This window comes from Oreochromis niloticus, linkage group LG6 (assembly GCF_001858045.2).
Source record: "Oreochromis niloticus isolate F11D_XX linkage group LG6, O_niloticus_UMD_NMBU, whole genome shotgun sequence".
NCBI lineage: Eukaryota > Metazoa > Chordata > Actinopteri > Cichliformes > Cichlidae > Oreochromis > Oreochromis niloticus.
This window is the reverse complement of record NC_031971.2, coordinates 41930350-41951291: the sequence shown is the minus strand read 5'-3', so window position 1 is coordinate 41951291 and position 20942 is coordinate 41930350. Positions and strand designations below refer to the sequence as shown.

General features: G+C 43.4%; 1 protein-coding gene across 1 annotated transcript; it reads right to left on the bottom strand.

Annotated features, from left to right (window-relative positions):
- Positions 1-40: 40 nt before the first annotated feature.
- Positions 41-9685, bottom strand: eif4a3 (eukaryotic translation initiation factor 4A3). Its single transcript, XM_003459775.5, has 12 exons — positions 9398-9685; positions 3435-3507; positions 3269-3335; positions 3115-3177; positions 2898-3030; positions 1502-1582; positions 1267-1408; positions 1014-1152; positions 820-935; positions 622-729; positions 323-450; positions 41-220 (listed from the first exon to the last, which is right to left on the bottom strand). The coding sequence occupies exons 1-12, from the start codon at positions 9549-9551 to the stop codon at positions 204-206; spliced, it is 1221 nt and encodes a 406-aa protein (XP_003459823.1). The 5' UTR covers positions 9552-9685; the 3' UTR covers positions 41-203.
- Positions 9686-20942: the final 11257 nt, after the last annotated feature.

The window sequence follows — 20942 nt, the reverse complement described above, 5'->3', positions numbered from 1 at the left end:
CTGGTCGATGCGAATGAGCTCATAGTAACAACACACCACCTTAATATCTGGAACCAAAACTTTATTTACAAAAACAAACCTGCCGTCTTACAGTTGTTTTCACCTCAACATTAAAAAAAAATAAATTCTAAAACTATTAAAAAACAAACGGGAAGAAAAAAAATGAATTGGAGGGGCGGGGCTCTGGTGTGATGTCATCCAGGTTAGATCAAATCAGCAACTGCAGAGAGAAAAACAGTGTCCAATCAGTGAACAGAATAAGACCGACAACAACAGCATGCAAACAGTGACATCAGCAGGCCCCTGATTGGCTGTCTCATACCGTTCATGGGCATCTCATCGATCTGGGTGGAGTAATACTGCTCGATGTCTCGCAGGATGCGGATGTCGTCATTCTTCACAAAGTTGATGGCCACACCCTTACGCCCATAACGCCCCGACCGGCCAATCCTGAAGGAGGTCAGAGGTCATAGCATTAGTCACGAATAAACACCCCCTACTCTCCTCAAAGGACCACCGGATCCAAAACTGTCTAAGCCCCTCCCCCAAAGCACTCTGCGCAAGTCTCCGCCCTGATCGGTGCGGAAGGACACGTGGGGACTAGTTTGTGTGGAGGGATACCTGTGGATGTAGAGCTCTCTGTTGTTGGGCAGGTCGTAGTTGATGATGAGCGAAACCTGAGGAACATCCAGGCCCCGAGCCCAGACATCGGTGGAGATCAGCACACGACTGAAACACAAAAACCCAGAGGTCAGTCTCTGAATCTGAATCTGAATCTGAATCTGGTCCTGGTCCTGGCTCTGGTCCTGGTCAACTCACCTGGCTCCTGATCTGAACTCCTTCATGATGGACTCTCTCTCCTTCTGCGGCATGTCTCCGTGCATCGATGACACCGTGAAGTTGGCCTCCCTCATCTTCTCTGTCAGCCAGTCCACCTGAAACACAAACACTACGTTTCCCATGATGCTCTGATGATGCGCTACACCTGCCCACACAGGAGGACGTTCACAGACCTTCCTTTTGGTGTTGCAGAAGATGACGGCCTGCGTGATGGTCAGCGTGTCATAAAGGTCACACAGCGTGTCGAACTTCCACTCCTCCCTCTCCACGGCAACAAAGAACTGCTTTATCCCCTCCAAGGTCAACTCATCACTGCGGCCAAGAGACATTAACATACAGAGAGAGCAAGAGAGACATGGTGAGAGTAAGGTGGGATCAGGTTTCATTCTGAATAATCTCAGCTCCACGATTCTGCCAGAAACTGACCGTTTGACGAGGATGCGGATCGGGTCGGTCATGAACTTGTTGGTCATCTCCAGGATCTCGTGCGGCAGCGTGGCACTGATCAGGACCACCTGCGTGGCAGGAGGCAGGTAGCGGTACACGTCGTAGATCTGCTCCTTGAAACCTGGACACAGAAAGCCGACAGGAAGTTAGACGCCCCTGGACAGGTGTTTCAGTCTGGTGGTTAAACTGTGACATCACAGTGACACGCGCTCACCTTTGTTGAGCATCTCGTCGGCCTCGTCCAGGACCAGCATCTTGATGGCTCTCGTTCTCAGGCTGCGGCGCCGAATCATGTCTGAAGTAAACAAACAAAGGTGAGCTCCTATTGGCTGCTGCAGTTAGAGGCTGGCCAATCAGGAGCCAGAAGCTGAACAACCTTTTAGACATAGTGTCCAGACATTTCCTCCAGACACACAGGTGTAATTAATAAAACTTCATACAGCGTAACGTTGTGATATTTAGTATGGCAATATCGAGATTTTATTATAAACAAGAATAATAAAAGCAGTTGCTTTTTCAGGCCAGCAGATGGCGCCGTTTTCCCCTAGTGTGTAAGAACCTGGGATAAAGTCGGTAAAACAAAGATGGACGCAGAGAAAGAAAACGCTTCGACACGGCATCAGCGCCAACGCTGCCTTTCCTGTCTCCATGGGACAGAATTTAAAAAAATTAACAGTACAGTGACCATCAAAACCATGAAACAATATTGCCGTAAAGTTTATTTTCCGACACCATGGAACAAACGATAGCGTAATATGATGACTGTTTTTATATCGTCATCCGACATATATATTGTTATATCGAACAGCCCTACTTCAACATAACATTGCCTGTGTGTGCGAGATTGTGCGTGCAGGGAACACCCGGAGGAACCGACTACGTTCTCCTCTCCAGCTCGAGACCTCAGAGCACAAACAGAACCTTTTACTTAACTCAAGCAAACGCGTTTCATATCATTTTTCCAGCAGCCGTCTTTCACATTGTTCACGTTTTGTGTGTGATCGTGGAGCAGAGCCGCGGCTGCCTCCAGCTCTGACAGGTTTATGAACAGACAAGTGTAAGTCTGGTGGAGGTGGGTGGGTTTGTTCCAGTGAACTGCTTCAGCATGCAGAGACATGTCAGACAATTTCACTCTCCCAGCCCTGTGGGAACAGTTTGGAATGACCTCAGCCCCACAGAACACCTCTGGGCCGTGAGCCTTTTCCTCCAACATCAGTGTGACCTCATGGACGTGCTTCCAGCTGCATCCTATTAAAGCCTGTGGATTTAGACTGGGAGGCCGGTCGAGTTCACGCAAGCGTGAAGGCAGACGAGCGAATACTTTTGGCAGCGTAGTGAACGACATCACGCCTCTTTCACATTGCCAGGCCGAAGGCACCAGGCAGATATATGTTTTCACTTCCTGTTTCAAGGTGGCGTTGTTAACGGGCTTCTTGGCATCCTGAAACACACGCACACCGCTGAGCGCCGAGAGCATGACCTGGAGAGGTTTCGTCTGACTGGATCTCGTTTTATCCAATTATAATTTAAATGCGGGAGCGTCTCCCACCTCACCCGATCGGACACGACTATGACAGCAGGTGCGGTTGACATGACCCACTCGTACTCACCGAACACTCGTCCGGGAGTGCCCGCCACGACGTGCTGGCCGTAGTCAAGCTTGCGTATGTCCTCGCCGACGTTGGTGCCGCCGATGCAGGCGTGACACTGCACGTTCATGTAGTCTCCCAGAGCGAGCAGCACCTGCGCACATGTGCAAACAGCCAATCAGAAACCAGCACATGCGATTACAGGTGATCAGCCAGCTGTGACAAGGGGCGGGCATACCTTCTGAATCTGTCCGGCGAGCTCTCGAGTCGGAGCGAGGATCAGAGCCTGCGTCTCCCTCACCTGCAGACAGGAAACGCATCACAGTGTCACAATAACAGTTTAACCCATCTGCTTGAAAAGGCCACGCCCACCGAGGCTGTGACAGACTCACCTGGATGTCGAGACACTGCAGCACAGAAACGCAGAAGGTGGCGGTCTTTCCCGTTCCAGACTGAGACCTGCAGACAGCAGCTGTTAGGAACATCTGGAGGCAAGAGAGCTGCACGGCAACAAGAACAGTGAGGGAAGAGGAGAGGAGAGAGGAAGGAAACGCTTACTGAGCGATGACATCCCGGCCTTTGATGATCTGCTTGATGGCTCGCTGCTGGATCGCTGACGGCTTCTCAAATCCTGCAACACGAACACTGCGTCACTGCCAAAAAACATCTTCAAACAACTTTATTTAACCCGGCGACGGGTTTTCCAACATTCAAATGACCATAATTCTGAAACACTTTATGCAATCTGAAATCCTCCAGGGGTTCCTGAAAGCAGCGAGACGACGCCTCTCAGTGACATCAGGGTCATTACGGTAACCTGAAGCACGCAGCAGCCCCAGGAAGGCGAAGGCCGTCCCAATTAAAGCTTCCTCCTTCTTTTCCACAGATCTAGGGCCGTGCGATATGACCCGGTTATCTCCCGATAACCTTATCTGTCACTAAATGTGCTTTTTCTGTAACTCGACCTGTGTGAGGTGTTTTCAGCTGAGTGTTCTGACCGATGCATGAAACCATCTACTTTTAGATAGAAGTTGTAAAGGCCGCCATTTTCTTTGTGAGTATTTCTTACACGGCGTGCTGCGGGGAAACGCCCGTTCTAGCGTTTGAGTCTGAGGCTGGTTTGGAGCACCTGACGGCTCTTTGTTGCTTCTTGTCCGTAAACTCTCTCCACTCTCTGTCACCTGAGAAGAGCTTTGTGCTGTTTGAGTCTGAGGTGGGCGCCGGTTTGTGCCAGAACTTACATCGTACAGTTTTCTGGTCCGTGTCAGACGTTTCACAACCAAACCGTGTCCGTGCTACAGAGGCGGCCCTCGTTTAGGAATAAGGTCATGGATTTGTTTGGACTGGTCATTCTGTTCGGAGCTACCTGGTTCTGCCTCGTCTAAACTGGTCATGTTGGGATTCTCTGTGCCCGCATCCATAAACAGTGGATTTTGTGTCACCACGAAACAACCGATAGCATATCGCACAGCCCTGGGCCGGATATGTCCTTCATACCCCACCCTATCCCAGGATTCACAGCGAGGCGATGGCGGTGATGTTGAAGCGGGCAAAGAGTAAACTCCACATTTATTTGTGTAGAAATGTTCCAACAGTGACGTTAACGTTGACTTCCTCTTCCTCTGCTCAAAGTCGGCTTTAAGCTCACAGAGACCGTGACGATACTTCAACACCAACACAACAAGCTGAGGTGCAGACAGGCTGCTGCGACCTTCACTCTGACAAACATCGGCCACACTCACGCCCGCTCAGTGTTTCTGCTCGTTCTGTTCGGTGGCTTTAACGTTTGTTTTCACTAAGACACTAATGACTGTCGATATTTTTGATTTAGTCGTGCTATAGGGCTGCCACAAACGATTATTTTGATAGTCGACTAGTCACCGATTATTTTTGCGATTATTCGACTAATCAGATCATGCATCCATTGGACGTAAAACGTATAGCTTATTTCACCAGCATGCATCTGCTCTTATATAACTCTCATTAGCTTACAGCTTGAAGTGTTTAAGGTTGTGCTAACCAAAAATAAGGACAAGATGATAGTTTATTAAATTTTAATGACATTTGCAGATTGTTTCGGTGGAGTTTAATAAACTCAGCCCTCTGCTCCTTGCTATCTAAACTATAACAGGACACCAGAGTATATTCTCGAGCATCTCACACTTCTGATAATCAGTTGTCTGCTTGACATTTATTCAGCTGTGTAAAAACTATAACTTTAATCTCAGCCAAACCGATTTACTCAGGAACAAATAAAATACTAAAAAAAGCCAAACAATATCATTTTTAAGTTATCTAAGTGACTTATATATCATGTTTAACCTGAGTAGCGAAAGACTGCGGTGGGTTTGAAAACGATTTGCCGGGAGTCCGGTGTTCTCACCGGCTCTAGTGAGCCTTGAACACCGGCTAGCTATCGAGCTGGTGGGTAACAGACGTCTCCGAAAACGTCGGAGCGCTTTTGAAAATATGTGATGTCTTGATAAACTGAGCAGATATTTGAGGTTTACACAGCTACATTCTCGCCTGAAAATATGTTAAACGTTTATTTTGTGACCCAGAAAGAATAACAAGAGTGATATTAAAACTAACTAGCTGCCGCCATTGTTGAAAACTGAGCAGGTCCGCGCTATGAATTCTGGGACACAGCTTCTTCTTCTTCGGGGTTTAACGGCAGCTGGCATCCTTGTACATGCAGTGCTGCCATCTTCTGTTTCAGTCCGTTATTACACTCTTAAATCCTACTACTTATTCCTGCGTCTTTGGGATCTTACAAAGCTTCAAACGACGTGTCGACTATTAAATTAGTCGTCGACGATTTTAATAGTCGACGTAATCGTGACTAGTCGACTAATCGTGGCAGGCCTATCGTGCTATAAGTGCGGATGTAAAACAAACATTTTATTGCTTTGCGGTCCGATTGAAGCAGGTCAGACGTTGCCGTAGAGAAACCCAAGAATCGCCCGTTAATTTCTGTACATGTCAAAATTAGAACCTTAATACAGCTTTAACTGTCAGGTACACACAGAGCTCATGAAATCTATAAAAGGCTGCAGAAGCACAAGTACCAGAACGTACCTGAAAATCAATGTGAGTATTTGTTTTCTTCAGTTCTATGAAACATGGAGTATTTCGGATCAGTAGTACTGCTGTTGGTTTCATAATATGTGCTTGGATCGTACTGATGTTTAGTTCAGGTTTGGACCAGAAAACAAAACTCATCTGATCCAAACAGTCGGGTGTTGATGGAAGTGCAGCTCGAACTAGATGATCTGTACCTTCAACGAGCTCGAGGTGCTTCCATCAAACCATCAGTTTGCTCCTCTCATTATTCAACAGCAGGCACAGAGTGGGGTGAGTGTGAAGAATGAGGCAGTTATTTCATAGATCCTCTTAAATAAATCAGACGGTCTCACAGCCAATTCGTTTGGAAAGATCTAAGAAGCTTAGAGTTCACAGCGAGTATGTAACCAGGACTAATTAAGTAAGTAAGTAAGTAAACTTTATTTATTAAGCGCTTTTCACAGACAGACAGTCACAAAGTGCTGTACACAAATATTAAAATAGACAATAAAATCAGTAGACATTATACACAATGTAAAAGATCAAATGTAAATAGTGTAAAAAATATAAAATATGTAGATCAACAAAAGGCTTGTTTGAACAGAAAAGTTTTTAACTGTTTTTTAAAAGAATCCACAGAGTCAAGCAAACGTAACTGTAGTGGTAAACTGTTCCACAGCCTTGGTGCAACAGACTGAAAGGCTCTGTCCCCTTTTGTCTTCAGTCGTGTACGGGGAACAACTAAGAGACTCTGAGTCTGTGAGCGGAGATGACGAGCAGCAGTGTATTTTATAAGAAGCTTGGATAAATAATCTGGGGCCTGGCCATTTAGTGCGCTATATGTTAAAACAAGAATTTTAAAGCAAATTCTAAACTCTATTGGGAGCCAATGTAGAGAATATAAGATGGGAGTGATGTGAACACGTTTGGTAGAACGAGTTAATAGTCTGGCTGCTGCGTTTTGTATCGCCTGGAGGTGATGATGATTTATCCAAGCTAGTAAACAGGGAATTACAGTAATCTAAGCATGATGACACAAATGCATGAATGAGTTTTTCCAGTTCAGCTGAAGAGACCATATGTCGCAGTTTAGATATGTTTCTTAAATGATAGAAACAGGAACGAGACAAAGATTTTACATGAGAGTCGAGGCCCAGAGAAGAGTCAAATATTACTCCAAGATTCCGAATATTTGACTTGACAGATGGACAGAAGGAGGCAAGAACCTGACTGATTTTAGAATGTAGCTCAGGAGGAGCTATGATCATGGTCTCGGTCTTGTTAGTGTTTAGAACGAGGTAGTTGCTTGAAAGCCACTCAGAAACCTGGGTTAAGCACTGGACTAGGGTGGACAGCCTATCCAGCTGATGAGGCTTAAAGGACATATGGAGCTGGATGTCATCAGCATAAAAATGATAAGACAGGTCGCTAAAAGATTGAATGATACCAGCTAAAGGAAGCATATAAAAAGAAAATAGTAATGGACCTAAAACTGAACCCTGTGGGACCCCACAGGTCAGGGCAGCAATGTCAGAGGTGAACCTGTCAGTCCTAACAGAAAAGGTCCTGTCTGATAAGTAGGAAGAAAACCAGTCTAGGGCTGTGCGATATGACCAAAATCTCATATTCCGATATAAGACATTATCGTTCCGATAACGATATAAATCACAAAAATTTAACATTTTCTGTAAATTCTGTGAATCTCGGGCAGCTCGACTTGCGTGAAGTGTTTCCAGCTGGGCGTCGTGTACCTGGAGTCGAGTGTTTTAACCGATGCATGAAACTATATATTTTTAGACATAAGTTGTAACGGCCGCCGTTTTCTTTGTGAGTATTTATTACACGGCGTGCTGCGGGGAAAAGTCTGTTCTAATGCTTGAGTCTAAGGTTTATTTTTTAGCAACTGATGGCTCTTTTTTGCTTCTCATCCACAAACACGCCGCATCCTCTTTCACGTGATTCAGTTTATTTTGAAAAGTCTCAACAGGATCTTGAGCTTTATTGTGAAAGGTTTATGTGGAAAATACACAAGTGGACACGCGATAGTTTTACCGTCGCTGTTGCTAATGACGACGTATAAAAACAGGCGCTTGTCCATCCGTAGTGTGGTTATATTAAATATAAGAGAAAGAGACAGGTTCTTCTCTACTGGGTTCATAAACACAATAAACACAATTTCACACCAGTAAAAACACCGCTTCATGAAAGATCCTGGTGATGCTGTTGTTTCACTGAGTTTATAATCAGCTGATAACAGCAATGGCAGTCCCTCTAACATCTACAGTTAGAGAAGATCCCGGCTCTACCACACCACCAGCACTTTGAAAATACTGAATTAAGTGACAGAAAAATCTAAAAGGTATTATAATTATTTTACTGAAAGTTTTTCTAATGAGTTTAAAAGATACATCCTTAAAGACTTAGCTGGATCAAATCACCAAAATATCAGAAAAATATATATTTCATATCCAGTCCTTCCTAAAAAAAAAAGAGCTCAGTTTTAACATTTTATATGAGTTTTACCCAACTAATGATTTTATTACACTGAGATTTAAAGTGGATGTTTTCTGTGATGGGCAGAGATTTGTGATGCCTGCCGGCCGGGGAATCAACTCAGTCAGTGCTAAACTGGAATTTTTATTAACAATTTAATGGAAAAAATTTTATTGACAGCTCTCAGAGAAATCAGAGCTGATCTCGAGCTGTTTGATAAGTCTCTGAAGGTTGTTCGAATTAGCCCATAAATCATTTCTATTACTTAAATATTTTAATTGACTCTGGACTACAAAAATAAAAAATAAAAATAAAAAATTTAATTGAACATGATCAACAGATGAATGCTTCTTTGTTTGTACACATGTTCAATAAAGTTTTTGTTTCCGACACAACTTCCCGTGTAGGTACTGAAAAAAGTACCTGGTACTACCATCTAATGGAAACCTTAGAAGGCACTAATAGAAAAAGGCTACGTTAGGCGGTGATACCTGGTACCAGGGTTTGTTTTTAGTACCTACACAGCCGGGGATCCAAGCGATCTGCTATAAAAGACAACAACGAGGAAACCAGCAGCACATAAACTAAATTAAATACAGTTACAGTCAGTTACTACATTACACTGAGCCACTGGACCAAGTCGGGTCACACACCGGGTCAGCAGTCACAGAGTCCGGTCTAACCCGATCTAAAGTCAGGTCTATCAGAACATCTGCTTCTCCGCCACTGAAAGTGCGCAGACACGTTAGCAGGTCGGGCTGATGCTAATCGGAGAGCTTCTGGAAAGAACTAAAAGCCGGATAGTCAGTCTAACGGCACCCCTCCGGATACGATGCCCCCGGGGTCGAACTGAGCACAGTGAAATCTCTTTAATTCGCCTACTCAACACACTGCGCCGACGTTAGCTTTACAGATGACTAGCTGAGCTAGCTTTCCCCCGGAGGCCGCGCCGAACCCCGGTTTACCGTAGGCGTAGATCCCGCGGAGAAGGTCCTCCCGGAGACCCATGGTGTCGAAGGTAGGGGTGACGTCCACCTCCTCGCTGGTCTCGAACTCCACCTTGGTCATATCTTCCTCCTTCAGGATCCTCTTCCTACCCTGAGCCCCGGTGGCAGCCATGTTCCTCGGAGCTTTTAATCCGTCTGAAAGTCGCAGATGTCCGGATTCACCAGTCCGCGCTTCGCCGCGCTGCTAAGCTAACTGCTAACGAGAGAAAGAAGCACGTGTCGCTACGCCGATGACGTCCGCAGCGGGCGACGAGGATTTGACGTCACACCAGGAAAAAATAACAAACTTCCGGGTTCTTTATCAGCGTACTCGGAGGCCGATTATACGACACAGAATAAAACGTAAACCTGATCGAATGATGAGAAACTGATCAATACGTGAATAAGAAAGTGTCTCAGTGTTCGATCAACCCGGGACAGAGAGACTTTTGAAAACAAGGAATAACATCCTATGCACAATAACCCGAACTATATATACAAAACACACTGTTTATTTACACCGGATTGTATATTTGTACATTTGTTTCCTTTTTTTCTGTTAATACTGTTCATATGAATATAGTGCTGCAGAACTGTGCCCCCCCCCCACACACACACACACACACACACATACATACACACATGTTCACTGAGTTGGAGATGCTCTGTATCTGTATCATTGTACAACTGTATAGTGACAATAAAGGCATTCTATTCCATTAAACTGGACCCTTTTTTTCTCTAACTTTATTTCAACAGAGACTTTAACAACAAGCACAACACACGGAGAGCATGTTGTACAACTGTAGTGCAAAATTCTAACACAGTGGAAGAGTATGTATAATTAAACACACAGGATAGAAATACAGATTAAACGGGGAAAGTGAGAGATACAGAGACGCTGAATAATTAACTTAAGACATTAAAATATTACAAATATTCATGTTTTTAAAGCTTTCTTGTTGTGAGAGGAACAAACTGTTCTGTTTCTGTCCTGAGAGTGGAGAGCTTACATTTATGGATGTGGAATTTGATTAATGAGGGAAAAGCATGAGAGTCTTTCTCACTAAAGTCAGTAAAACCAAATAACACGTTTTGGTAAAAACGTACAAATTCTGATAAGATGCTGTCAGAGATGAAACTAACGATATGTTTCATAAAACCTGAGCAAATGTAAATGTTTCTGTATCGCTCTTCTGTTTTTGAAGGATTTAAACTGGACCCTGAGACACACTGACAGGTGTGATGTCATCACGTCAGCCGCTACACTGGGCAGCCTGCAGGTGATGATGTAATCAAACATAAACAAACCACAAAAGTGTAAACTGACAGTTAATCTGGTAATCTAATATGAAAGCGGTCACCTGTGCGGCCAGGTGACAGGAAGGAGCTGAGGACTGACGCTGCTGTTGTATAAAATCACCAAATACTCCGATGATTTTCACCCCTTTAGAAACTTTGTTACTCTGTTGTTTAAATGAATTTCTTTTAAACAATGTTTTTTATTAAGAGTTTTTTCTTTATACATATAAACAAAAGGAGAAGAGAAGGATGGTTTGTACATTTGGGCTCATTAGTCCGTACACTTAAGGCCGTAAAATTTAGGGAGAAAAGGAAAAAGAAAAATAAAGAAAAAAAATACACACACACATATAAATGTGTAAAAACAAAGTGCTTCCCCAGATAACAAAGTCCCTGCAAAATAATCCCATTCATTCCCACCCAGGTCACTGTACACTGTATTTCCACACCTGACATGAGGGAGGTGCACACACTCATGCACCTGAAAAATTCTTATAGATTTGGAAATGCATCAAGGAAACGACCCCGCATGACACGACATGAGGTCATACAACCACTGTGTGTGTGAGTGGGAGGGGGTGAATGATAGCTCCTGTCTTTTAGAGGCACCTCATTCCCACTGATGCCAAACAGAGCAAGATGAGGGTCGGGGGCCAGCGTCACTCTGAGAATCCTGGACAGGGTATGAAAAACCTCTGTCCAGAACTGAAGGAGACTGGGACAAGACCACTACATGTGGATCAGTGAGGCTTCAGCAGTTTGGCATCTGTCACAATATGGAGCGATATCAGGAAAGACACGAGATAATCTGGATGTTTAAATAAAGTTTATTTGTTTGTGAGGTCACACTGAAGCAGCTTTATTAAAAGAACTACAACTGCTAAATTGGCCGACGTTTCCCACCTGCCTGCATCACAGGAGGCAAAAGTACAGATGTTCTGTACTTCTTCTACTGCAGTAGAAGTACATGGACTAGTGCTGAAAATACTACAGTAAAAGTTAAAGTACTGATTCAACTTCTTTACTCAAGTAGGAGGGAAAAGGTACCGTCACAGTGGGGGGTGTGTGTGGTTTGGTGGGGGGGTTCACAGCAGTCTCGGCTGGATTCCATCCTCCACACCGAATTATCTCATTGTTGCCTCGAAAAACCAAAAACGTACTTAAGGTGACTAAGTTAGGACAGAGTGTTCACTGAGTACTAAGAACTGGACTTTTCTGAGTGAGCAACACTAAATGTTTTTCCATTGACATTAACAAAGGTCTACAAAGTTCTAAATTAAAAAACAATTTATGGTAACTTACAATTTTTAATTTGGCTGACTGTAATAGGGCAGCCCTTAGCGGCTGGAAACACAGTGAGATGGACTAAGGCAAGTGCAGTGGAACAAAGTATTTATTTGCCATACAGCTCTCCTTACAACAATTCACTTCGAGCTTCTTCACAGCACAATATATCCTCCTCTAATGAGGACCAGCAGCCTTAAATATGTTCAGCTGTCACAGACCAAACCATTATTCCACTCTTAGGTAAATTCTTAAATCCCAACCTTCCACCACAGTATACAATATATGAATTAGAATAAATAAATACATAAATACAGTTCACATTTTCATATTAATAAATATTTCACACTTTAATTTTACACCAAACCCAATACTATAAAAACCCAGAAACCCAAGCACAAAAAGATTCACCATACTCTCTTTACCAATGGTCTCTCCCGGAACCATTAAATGGTGTCTGGACCCCCGGGGAAACATTTGCCCAAACACCCTGAAGAGGACACAGACAAGAAAGGTGAGTAATCATTGTCTTACAAACACTTATTTGCGCCACTTTCCTTCCTAGATTTCACACACACATTTGCATTAGTTTTCCTTACTGGTAAACCTTAATCATAATCTCAATCACCATTCTTCTCTCCTGACAGACAACCACCACATTCCTTGATGAGGAGCAGCTGTGCAGGATCTGAAACAAGGCTACCAACTGATTTTAAAATGCCCAATAAATAATCAATAAATATTTAAACTTCTTGTGTGCAAATGTTTTACTGTGCAAATCCATGCCTAAAGTGCAATACTAAATAAAGTGCTTGATAAGGTGCTTTTAATAAAGTGAAAAGTGTGCTCTAAAGTGCTATACAGAGAATATAATATAAACTAGAAAGCGAAAATTTCAGAAGAAATTTTATGTGTGCCTATGCCGCTGCTAATCACTGTAGTTTGCCATTCATACGGCTACAGAGAGCAAAACTCAGAAGAGCAGCCATTCTCCACCATGAACTATGGTAAAAACAAACACCGCTCACGCTTCACAGATGACAGCTTACAGTTTTGTGTAAAGATGAAGTTACTTCATACAGCGCCGATTTGCAGACGCTGTGCACACAGGTTCATGAGCAGAAGTCTCATTGTACCACGGCAGACCCGACAATGTTTGCATGAACATGCTTTGAAGCATTACGTTATGGACCACTTTTCACACATGGTTGGTGTACCCACACAGGCAGCTGTAGCTTTTCAACTCATAGCCCAACACACACCCAAAGAACAGCCAAGAGAGCACAGACTTTACACCCGTGGGTCCACCTCCCCTGCAGCGGCACTGCAGACCACGCCCCGACACACACATCAAACACATAAAATAAATATTTATGCACTTTCGCATTCACTTTTTGTTTTTTGTTATTTTTACACAGTGTTCTGAATGATGAACAATGGTCTACAGCCAATCTTGTGTATTATTATACAAACTTTGGTTGTAAGATTCAGATAAGTATTTAATAAAAGCTAAATATTTTATATGAGAGTAAGAAAGAAAAGTATATCTTTATGTCCACCTTTCTCTGTTAATGCCCTACCTGGCCCCCTGGCAAAAGCTTTGCTAGATCCGCCCCTGCACAGTTACCAGCTGTCAGCTACACAAAAAAAGGAGCTTGGTGTTTACAGGGAGTGCAGAATTATTAGGCAAATGAGTATTTTGTCCACATCATCCTCTTCATGCATGTTGTCTTACTCCAAGCTGTATAGGCTCGAAAGCCTACTACCAATTAAGCATATTAGGTGATGTGCATCTCTGTAATGAGAAGGGGTGTGGTCTAATGACATCAACACCCTATATCAGGTGTGCATAATTATTAGGCAACCTCCTTTCCTTTGGCAAAATGGGTCAAAAGAAGGACTTGACAGGCTCAGAAAAGTCAAAAATAGTGAGATATCTTGCAGAGGGATGCAGCAGTCTTAAAATTGCAAAGCTTCTGAAGCGTGATCATCGAACAATCAAGCGTTTCATTCAAAATAGTCAACAGGGTCGCAAGAAGCGTGTGGAAAAACCAAGGCGCAAAATAACTGCCCATGAACTGAGAAAAGTCAAGCGTGCAGCTGCCAAGATGCCACTTGCCACCAGTTTGGCCATATTTCAGAGCTGCAACATCACTGGAGTGCCCAAAAGCACAAGGTGTGCAATACTCAGAGACATGGCCAAGGTAAGAAAGGCTGAAAGACCACCACCACTGAACAAGACACACAAGCTGAAACGTCAAGACTGGGCCAAGAAATATCTCAAGACTGATTTTTCTAAGGTTTTATGGACTGATGAAATGAGAGTGAGTCTTGATGGGCCAGATGGATGGGCCCGTGGCTGGATTGGTAAAGGGCAGAGAGCTCCAGTCCGACTCAGACGCCAGCAAGGTGGAGGTGGAGTACTGGTTTGAGGTGGAGTACTGGTTTGGGCTGGTATCATCAAAGATGAGCTTGTGGGGCCTTTTCGGGTTGAGGATGGAGTCAAGCTCAACTCCCAGTCCTACTGCCAGTTTCTGGAAGACACCTTCTCCAAGCAGTGGTACAGGAAGAAGTCTGCATCCTTCAAGAAAAACATGATTTTCATGCAGGACAATGCTCCATCACACGCGTCCAAGTACTCCACAGCGTGGCTGGCAAGAAAGGGTATAAAAGAAGAAAAACTAATGACATGGCCTCCTTGTTCACCTGATCTGAACCCCATTAAGAACCTGTGGTCCATCATCAAATGTGAGATTTACAAGGAGGGAAAACAGTACACCTCTCTGAACAGTGTCTGGGAGGCTGTGGTTGCTGCTGCACGCAATGTTGATGGTGAACAGATGAAAACACTGACAGAATCCATGGATGGCAGGCTTTTGAGTGTCCTTGCAAAGAAAGGTGGCTATATTGGTCGCTGATTTGTTTTGTTTTTGAATGTCAGAAATGTATATTTGTGAATGTGGAGATGTTATATTGGTTTCACTGGTAAAAATAAATAATGAAATGGGTATATATTTGTTTTTTGTTAAGTTGCCTAATAATTATGCACAGTAATAGTCACCTGCACACACAGATATCCCCCTAAAATAGCTAAAACTAAAAACAAACTAAAAACTACTTCCAAAAACATTCAGCTTTGATATTAATGTGTTTTTTGGGTTCATTGAGAACATGGTTGTTGTTCAATAATAAAATTATTCCTCAAAAATACAACTTGCCTAATAATTCTGCACTCCCTGTATGAGAGTAAGAAAGAAAAGTATATCTTTGTGTCCACCTTTCTCTGTTAATGCCCTACCTGGCCCCCTGGCAAAAGCTTTGCTAGATCCGCCCCTGCACAGTTACCAGCTGTCAGCTACACAAAAAAAGGAGCTTGGTGTTTATTTCTCTCAGAAACAGTTCATAACTTCCCTTCAACTCATTCATGTCACCTAAAAAAAAGGTAAACCTGTTTCTCCATCACCAGTTCAGCTCTGATGATTCAGTAAGGTCATCTCCTGGTTTCGACCAGCCGCTTCTACAGCTGTGGCTCCAGCAAACATCAGCTGATACTAGAAATTAAAATCAAATGAATTCTAACAACAGCTGATCAAGCTTAAACGTGCTGCTGTTGTTTAGCGCCATAAACAAACAAGAGAGAAAAGCCGATCATTGATCAGTTTCATGACTGAAGTTTGAACAGGCGAGAGAATGACAGGGGAGGCTGTCATAAAGTTCAACATCAGTAACTTAGCGCGCACACAGCTGTATAGAAACTCCATCGTGCTAGCTACCACGCAGTACTAGTTATTATAACTGATTGTAAAAAGTCAGCACAACGAAAATAAACTACACCTAAACTCGGTTTATATCTGACCCAAATAGAGTGCAGGTCATAACTTCTTACCTGAAATTCAGTTCACCTCACGCTCCGACCGGCAGCCGCCTGCTTCTCCTGCCTTCGGTTTCCCTGATCCACGATCTACCACCGGTCGATCGGCGGTCGCCTCGCCGCCTCGTTCCCCGCATGTTCTTTCTGACACACACCGGTGGATAGCTGCCCTCGGTTGTAGCTCCGCGTCAGCGACTACCAAACAACTCAGTTATTTTTTCCACATCGACCAGCATCTGGACAATCCACCGCCTTTCACTGTTTGTACCGTTACTAAAAAAAAACCCTCATCGGCTCATAAAAACGAAAAATAAGTCCAGCTATGACCCTGAGTCAAAAAGACAGCCAGCTCGGGTTAGCTAGCTACCTGTCTAGCTCTTTGCAGGCACCGAAAACATCAGAGCTAATATGGGATGTCTTGGTAACACGAGCAGATATTTGAAGTTTACATCTGGCCAATCCACCACCTTTCACTGTTTATACCGTTACTAAAATGAATAAATAAATAAATCATCGGTCCATATAAACGAAAAATAAGTCCAGCTAAAACACATACTGTCGGCGAGCGACCGGGTGCTGACACGAGTTTCACACGCCTCAATATAAGCCAAGCCTGGGTGCTTTTTCACGAAGGGTCGCTAGCGGTGCTAGCTAACTATGCTAGCGGCGCTAGCTAGCTAGCCGGCTATCAGCAACACATAAGAGAACTGCTGCTAAATAAACTACACCTAAACTCGGTTTATATCTGACCCAAATAGAGTGCAGGTCATAACTTCTTACCTGAAATTCAGTTCACCTCACGCTCCTGCCTTCGCTTTCCCTGATCCACGATTGACCTCCGCGTTAGCAAACACCGGTGGATCGGCGGTCGCGGCATGTCCTTTCTGTCATACACCGGTGGATAGCTGCCCACTGTTGTAGCTCCGCGTTATAGCACCACCAAACAACTCAGTTATTTTTTCCACATCCAGCTGTAACTCCGATTCTGTGCGAGCATTTGCGAGAGACCGGGGAGGTGAAACGACAGAGAGAGTCCCCTCGCTATCCATTTGCAGCCAAGTGCGGCAGCTAGCTAGGTAGCCGGCTAGCTGTCAGGCAGGACCAACGTCGTCAGAGCACTGTCGCTAAATATGGGATGTCTTGATAAAACAAGCAGATATTTGAAGTTTACACACCTACATTCTCGCCTGAAAATATCTTAAAAGTTTATTTTGTGACCTAGAAACACGAATAAAAGACATATAAAACGAAGTGGTGGCCGCCATTGTTTAACTCGGCAGAGGTGTGCTATGAATTGTGGGATATGGAGTTTTCCACCAAGCATAGAAGCCATTGTGTTTACCGTAACTATTCAATGGTTCGCGCAACCTTAAAACCTCCAATGGTTCCTGAAAGCAGCGAGGCTGTGCGCGCCATTGATATTGTCATCATTACGGTATCCAAATAAGGGTCGACAGGCTGTACCACTCCCGGCATACCACTAGAGAGAGCCAACACACCACAAATGAAGTTTGAAATTTGTTTCAATGGGACCAAAAGATGGCGCCAACACACCACAAATGAAGTCTGTTTATTTGGCGCCAAAAGATGAATTGGCCTAAATTTGCACTAAAATATTAATATTTAAAAAACTATAAAAGTCATAAACACCAAAAGTCATGACATAATAGTCCAGCTCCAGCCGCACAAAATGATCTAACATATGTAACCCTAATGTCAAAACTGTTCGGCAGAGGAGCGCGGGAAAATTTTCACTAAAATATTAATATTTAAAAAACTATAAAATTCATAAACACCAAAAGTTATAGCACACCATTCCAGATCCGGCCGCACAAAATGAGGTAACATATATGAAGCTTTTCTCAAAACTGCGGGGCGTGATACGTGCCGAAATTTAGGCGGAAGATGGAGAATAATAATAACTAGAAAAATTTGCATTTCCTGCGAAAATGCAGTGTGGATGCTGTAAAGCTGAAGCTGTCAGCTGAAACTAGCTGAAAAAGCTGAAAAGTTGCAGAAATTGTAAAACCTTTGCAAAAAATTGTAATAACTTTGCAGAAGCATAAGAACTTAGCAAAAATGTAATTACTTAGCAGAACTGCAATAACATAAAGAAAACATAATACTTGGCAGAAATACAATAACATAGCAGAACTTAGCAGCAGAAATTAGAATAAATATTGTAAATTAGCAGAAACAAGATAACTTTTCAGAAATACAGGATTTTAGCAAACATGGTACAAGATTACATAGATACTTTATTTAAACAAAAATACCTAAACATTGCACAAATACTGTGATTTAGGACAAATACTACAACATAGCAGAAATGCTGTAATTCAGCAAATATATTATGCTATGGCACAAATAGAAAGAATATGCTCAAATACTATGATTTTGCTCAAATAATATGATTAAGCAATAATACTAAGATTTAGCAGAAATACTGTATTTAGCACAAACACCGAAAAGTAGCAGAAATACTGTAATTTAGCATAATAGTAATATCTTGCACAATTACAAATATGGACATGGTAAATGGCCTGTATTTATATAGCGCTTTTATGGTCCCTAAGGACCCCAAAGCTCTTTACATATCCAGTCATTCACCCATTCACACACTGGTGATGGCAAGCTACGTTGTAGCCACAGCCACCCTGGGGCGCACTGACAGAGGCGAGGCTGCTGGACACTGGCGCCACCGGGCCCTCTGACCACCACCAGTAGACAACGAGTGAAGTGTCTTGCCCAAAGACACAACGACCGAGACTGTCCGAGCCGGGCCTCGAACCGGTAACCTTCCGATTACAAGGCGAACTCCCAACTTTTGAGCCACGATCGCCCCCATATATGGAAACACACATGCACAGAGACACACACAGGATCCAATTCAATCAACCAGTGTAAATATATTGATTTTAAATCACACAATAAGATACACCCATAAAAAGGCGCTCTCTCTCTCTCTCTCTGTCATACAGACACACACACACACACACACACACACACACACACAACAGCAGCAGCAGCAGCAGAAGCAAGTGAACAAACAGGGGCTGTACATACAGTGTTTCCTGTATGTTTCTAGGTGGGTCAAAAAGCCTGGAGCTGCTTAATTTGAATCCACCAATCAGAAAGGCTATGTACTTTTTCCCGCCAAAACAGGTGCACCTGTTTTTACACACGCAGCACAGAGACAGGATTTGTGCAGTCTATTTTTCATAGTGAGGACTCCTCTCAAACAAATGGCTATAATTTCCTTACCAGCTGCGCCACTGGGAAAGACAGTGAGCTCTTGGGAAACGGGGTGATGAGCAGTCAGAATTAGATCGCGGTGAGAGGCAAAGAGCGCCGTTTTTTGGAGTTACAAAACGTCGTGTAACTCCAAAACTAGGTGGACTAGGAGCATAATTCTTGTTCTGGGTGAATCAGCGGACTTTGGTGTACTTTGACTGCGATTTTCATTACTCTTTGTACATCCGTCGCTGAGATATGACGAGAGAAGAAACTGCAGACCTCAGATATGATTGGCTGGCTGGGAAGCTGGCAGAAATATATAGTAATAGTGTGATTAAGCATAAATACTACATTTAGCAGAAATACTGTATTAAGCACAAATCCTATAAAAAGCAGAAATACTATATTAAGCACAAATCCTATAAAAAGCAGAAATACTATATTAAGCAATATAAAAATCCTATAAAAATGGTATAAAAAGCAAAAATACTGTAATATGATTTGGTAGAAAAACTATAATTAATCAGAAACACTATACTGGGTAGAAATACTGTAATCAGCACATATACTGTAACATGACAGAAATTCCTCCACTTAGTAGTAATACTATAACATAACACAAATGTTATGATGAGTTGAGCGGCTGGTACTCTGGTGCAGTCAGCACAATCTGGAGCTGAACACTCTTAAAACTGTAGAGATGACAGTGGACTTCAGGAGACATCCCTCAACTCTGCCCCCCCTCATCATATCAGACAGCCCTGTGTCGACTGTGGAGATCTTCAAGTTGCTGGGTACCACCATCTCCCAGGACCTGAAGTGGGAGACCAACATCAACTCCATCCTCAAAAAGACCCAGCAGAGGATGTACTTCCTGAGACAACTGGGGAAGTACAGTCTTCCACAGGAGCTGCTGATCCAGTTCTACACTGCAGTCATTGAGTCTGTCCTGTGCTCCTCCATCACAGTCTGGTATGGTGCAGCCACTAAACAGGACAGGTGCAGACTGCAGCGGACTGTACGGGCAGCAGAAAGGATCATCGGCGCCCCCCTGCCCTCCATCCAGGATCTGTACCTCTCAAGAACCAGGAAACGGGCAGGGAAAATCATCACAGACCCCTCACACCCTGGACACAGACTTTTTGATCTGCTGCCCTCTGGCAGACGGTACAGAAGCCTGCAGACCAGGACCACCCGACACAGGAACAGTTTCTTTCCCCTCACCATCTCCCTTCTAAACAGTTGAACTGTCACACTGCTCCCACTGCCAGACTGCAACTGCACCTTATGTACATTCTGTAGTATTCATTCCACCTCATTTCATTTCTGTATTTTATGTATATACGTTTAGATTAGTTATTTATAGTTGGTTTACACAGCTTTGTGTATGTATGTGTATGCATGTGTAATGTATATATAGATACGTGTGTGTGTGGGTGCGTGTGTGTGCGCGTGTGTGTGTGTGTGTGTGTGTGTGTGTGTGTGTGTGTGTGTGTGTGTGTGTGAGATTTACATTGCTGTGCTCGAGAGCCACCATCTACCGGAACCAAATTCCTTGTATTTGTATGCACATATACTTGGCCAATAAACATGATTCTGATGAGTTGGCACAAAAACCATGATTTAGCAGAAATACTATGATTGAGCAGAAGTACTAAGATGTAGTAAAAGTACTTTGATTTAAGAGAAATCCAATTATAGAGGAGTAATACTTTAAAATGGGAGAAATATTGATACACACACACACATTCACAGAGCCTAAAGGGAAGAGTATTTGTGCCATGGAGTGTTAAGAAGAATCTGAGGTCCATATTAGAAAAGCTGGTAAAA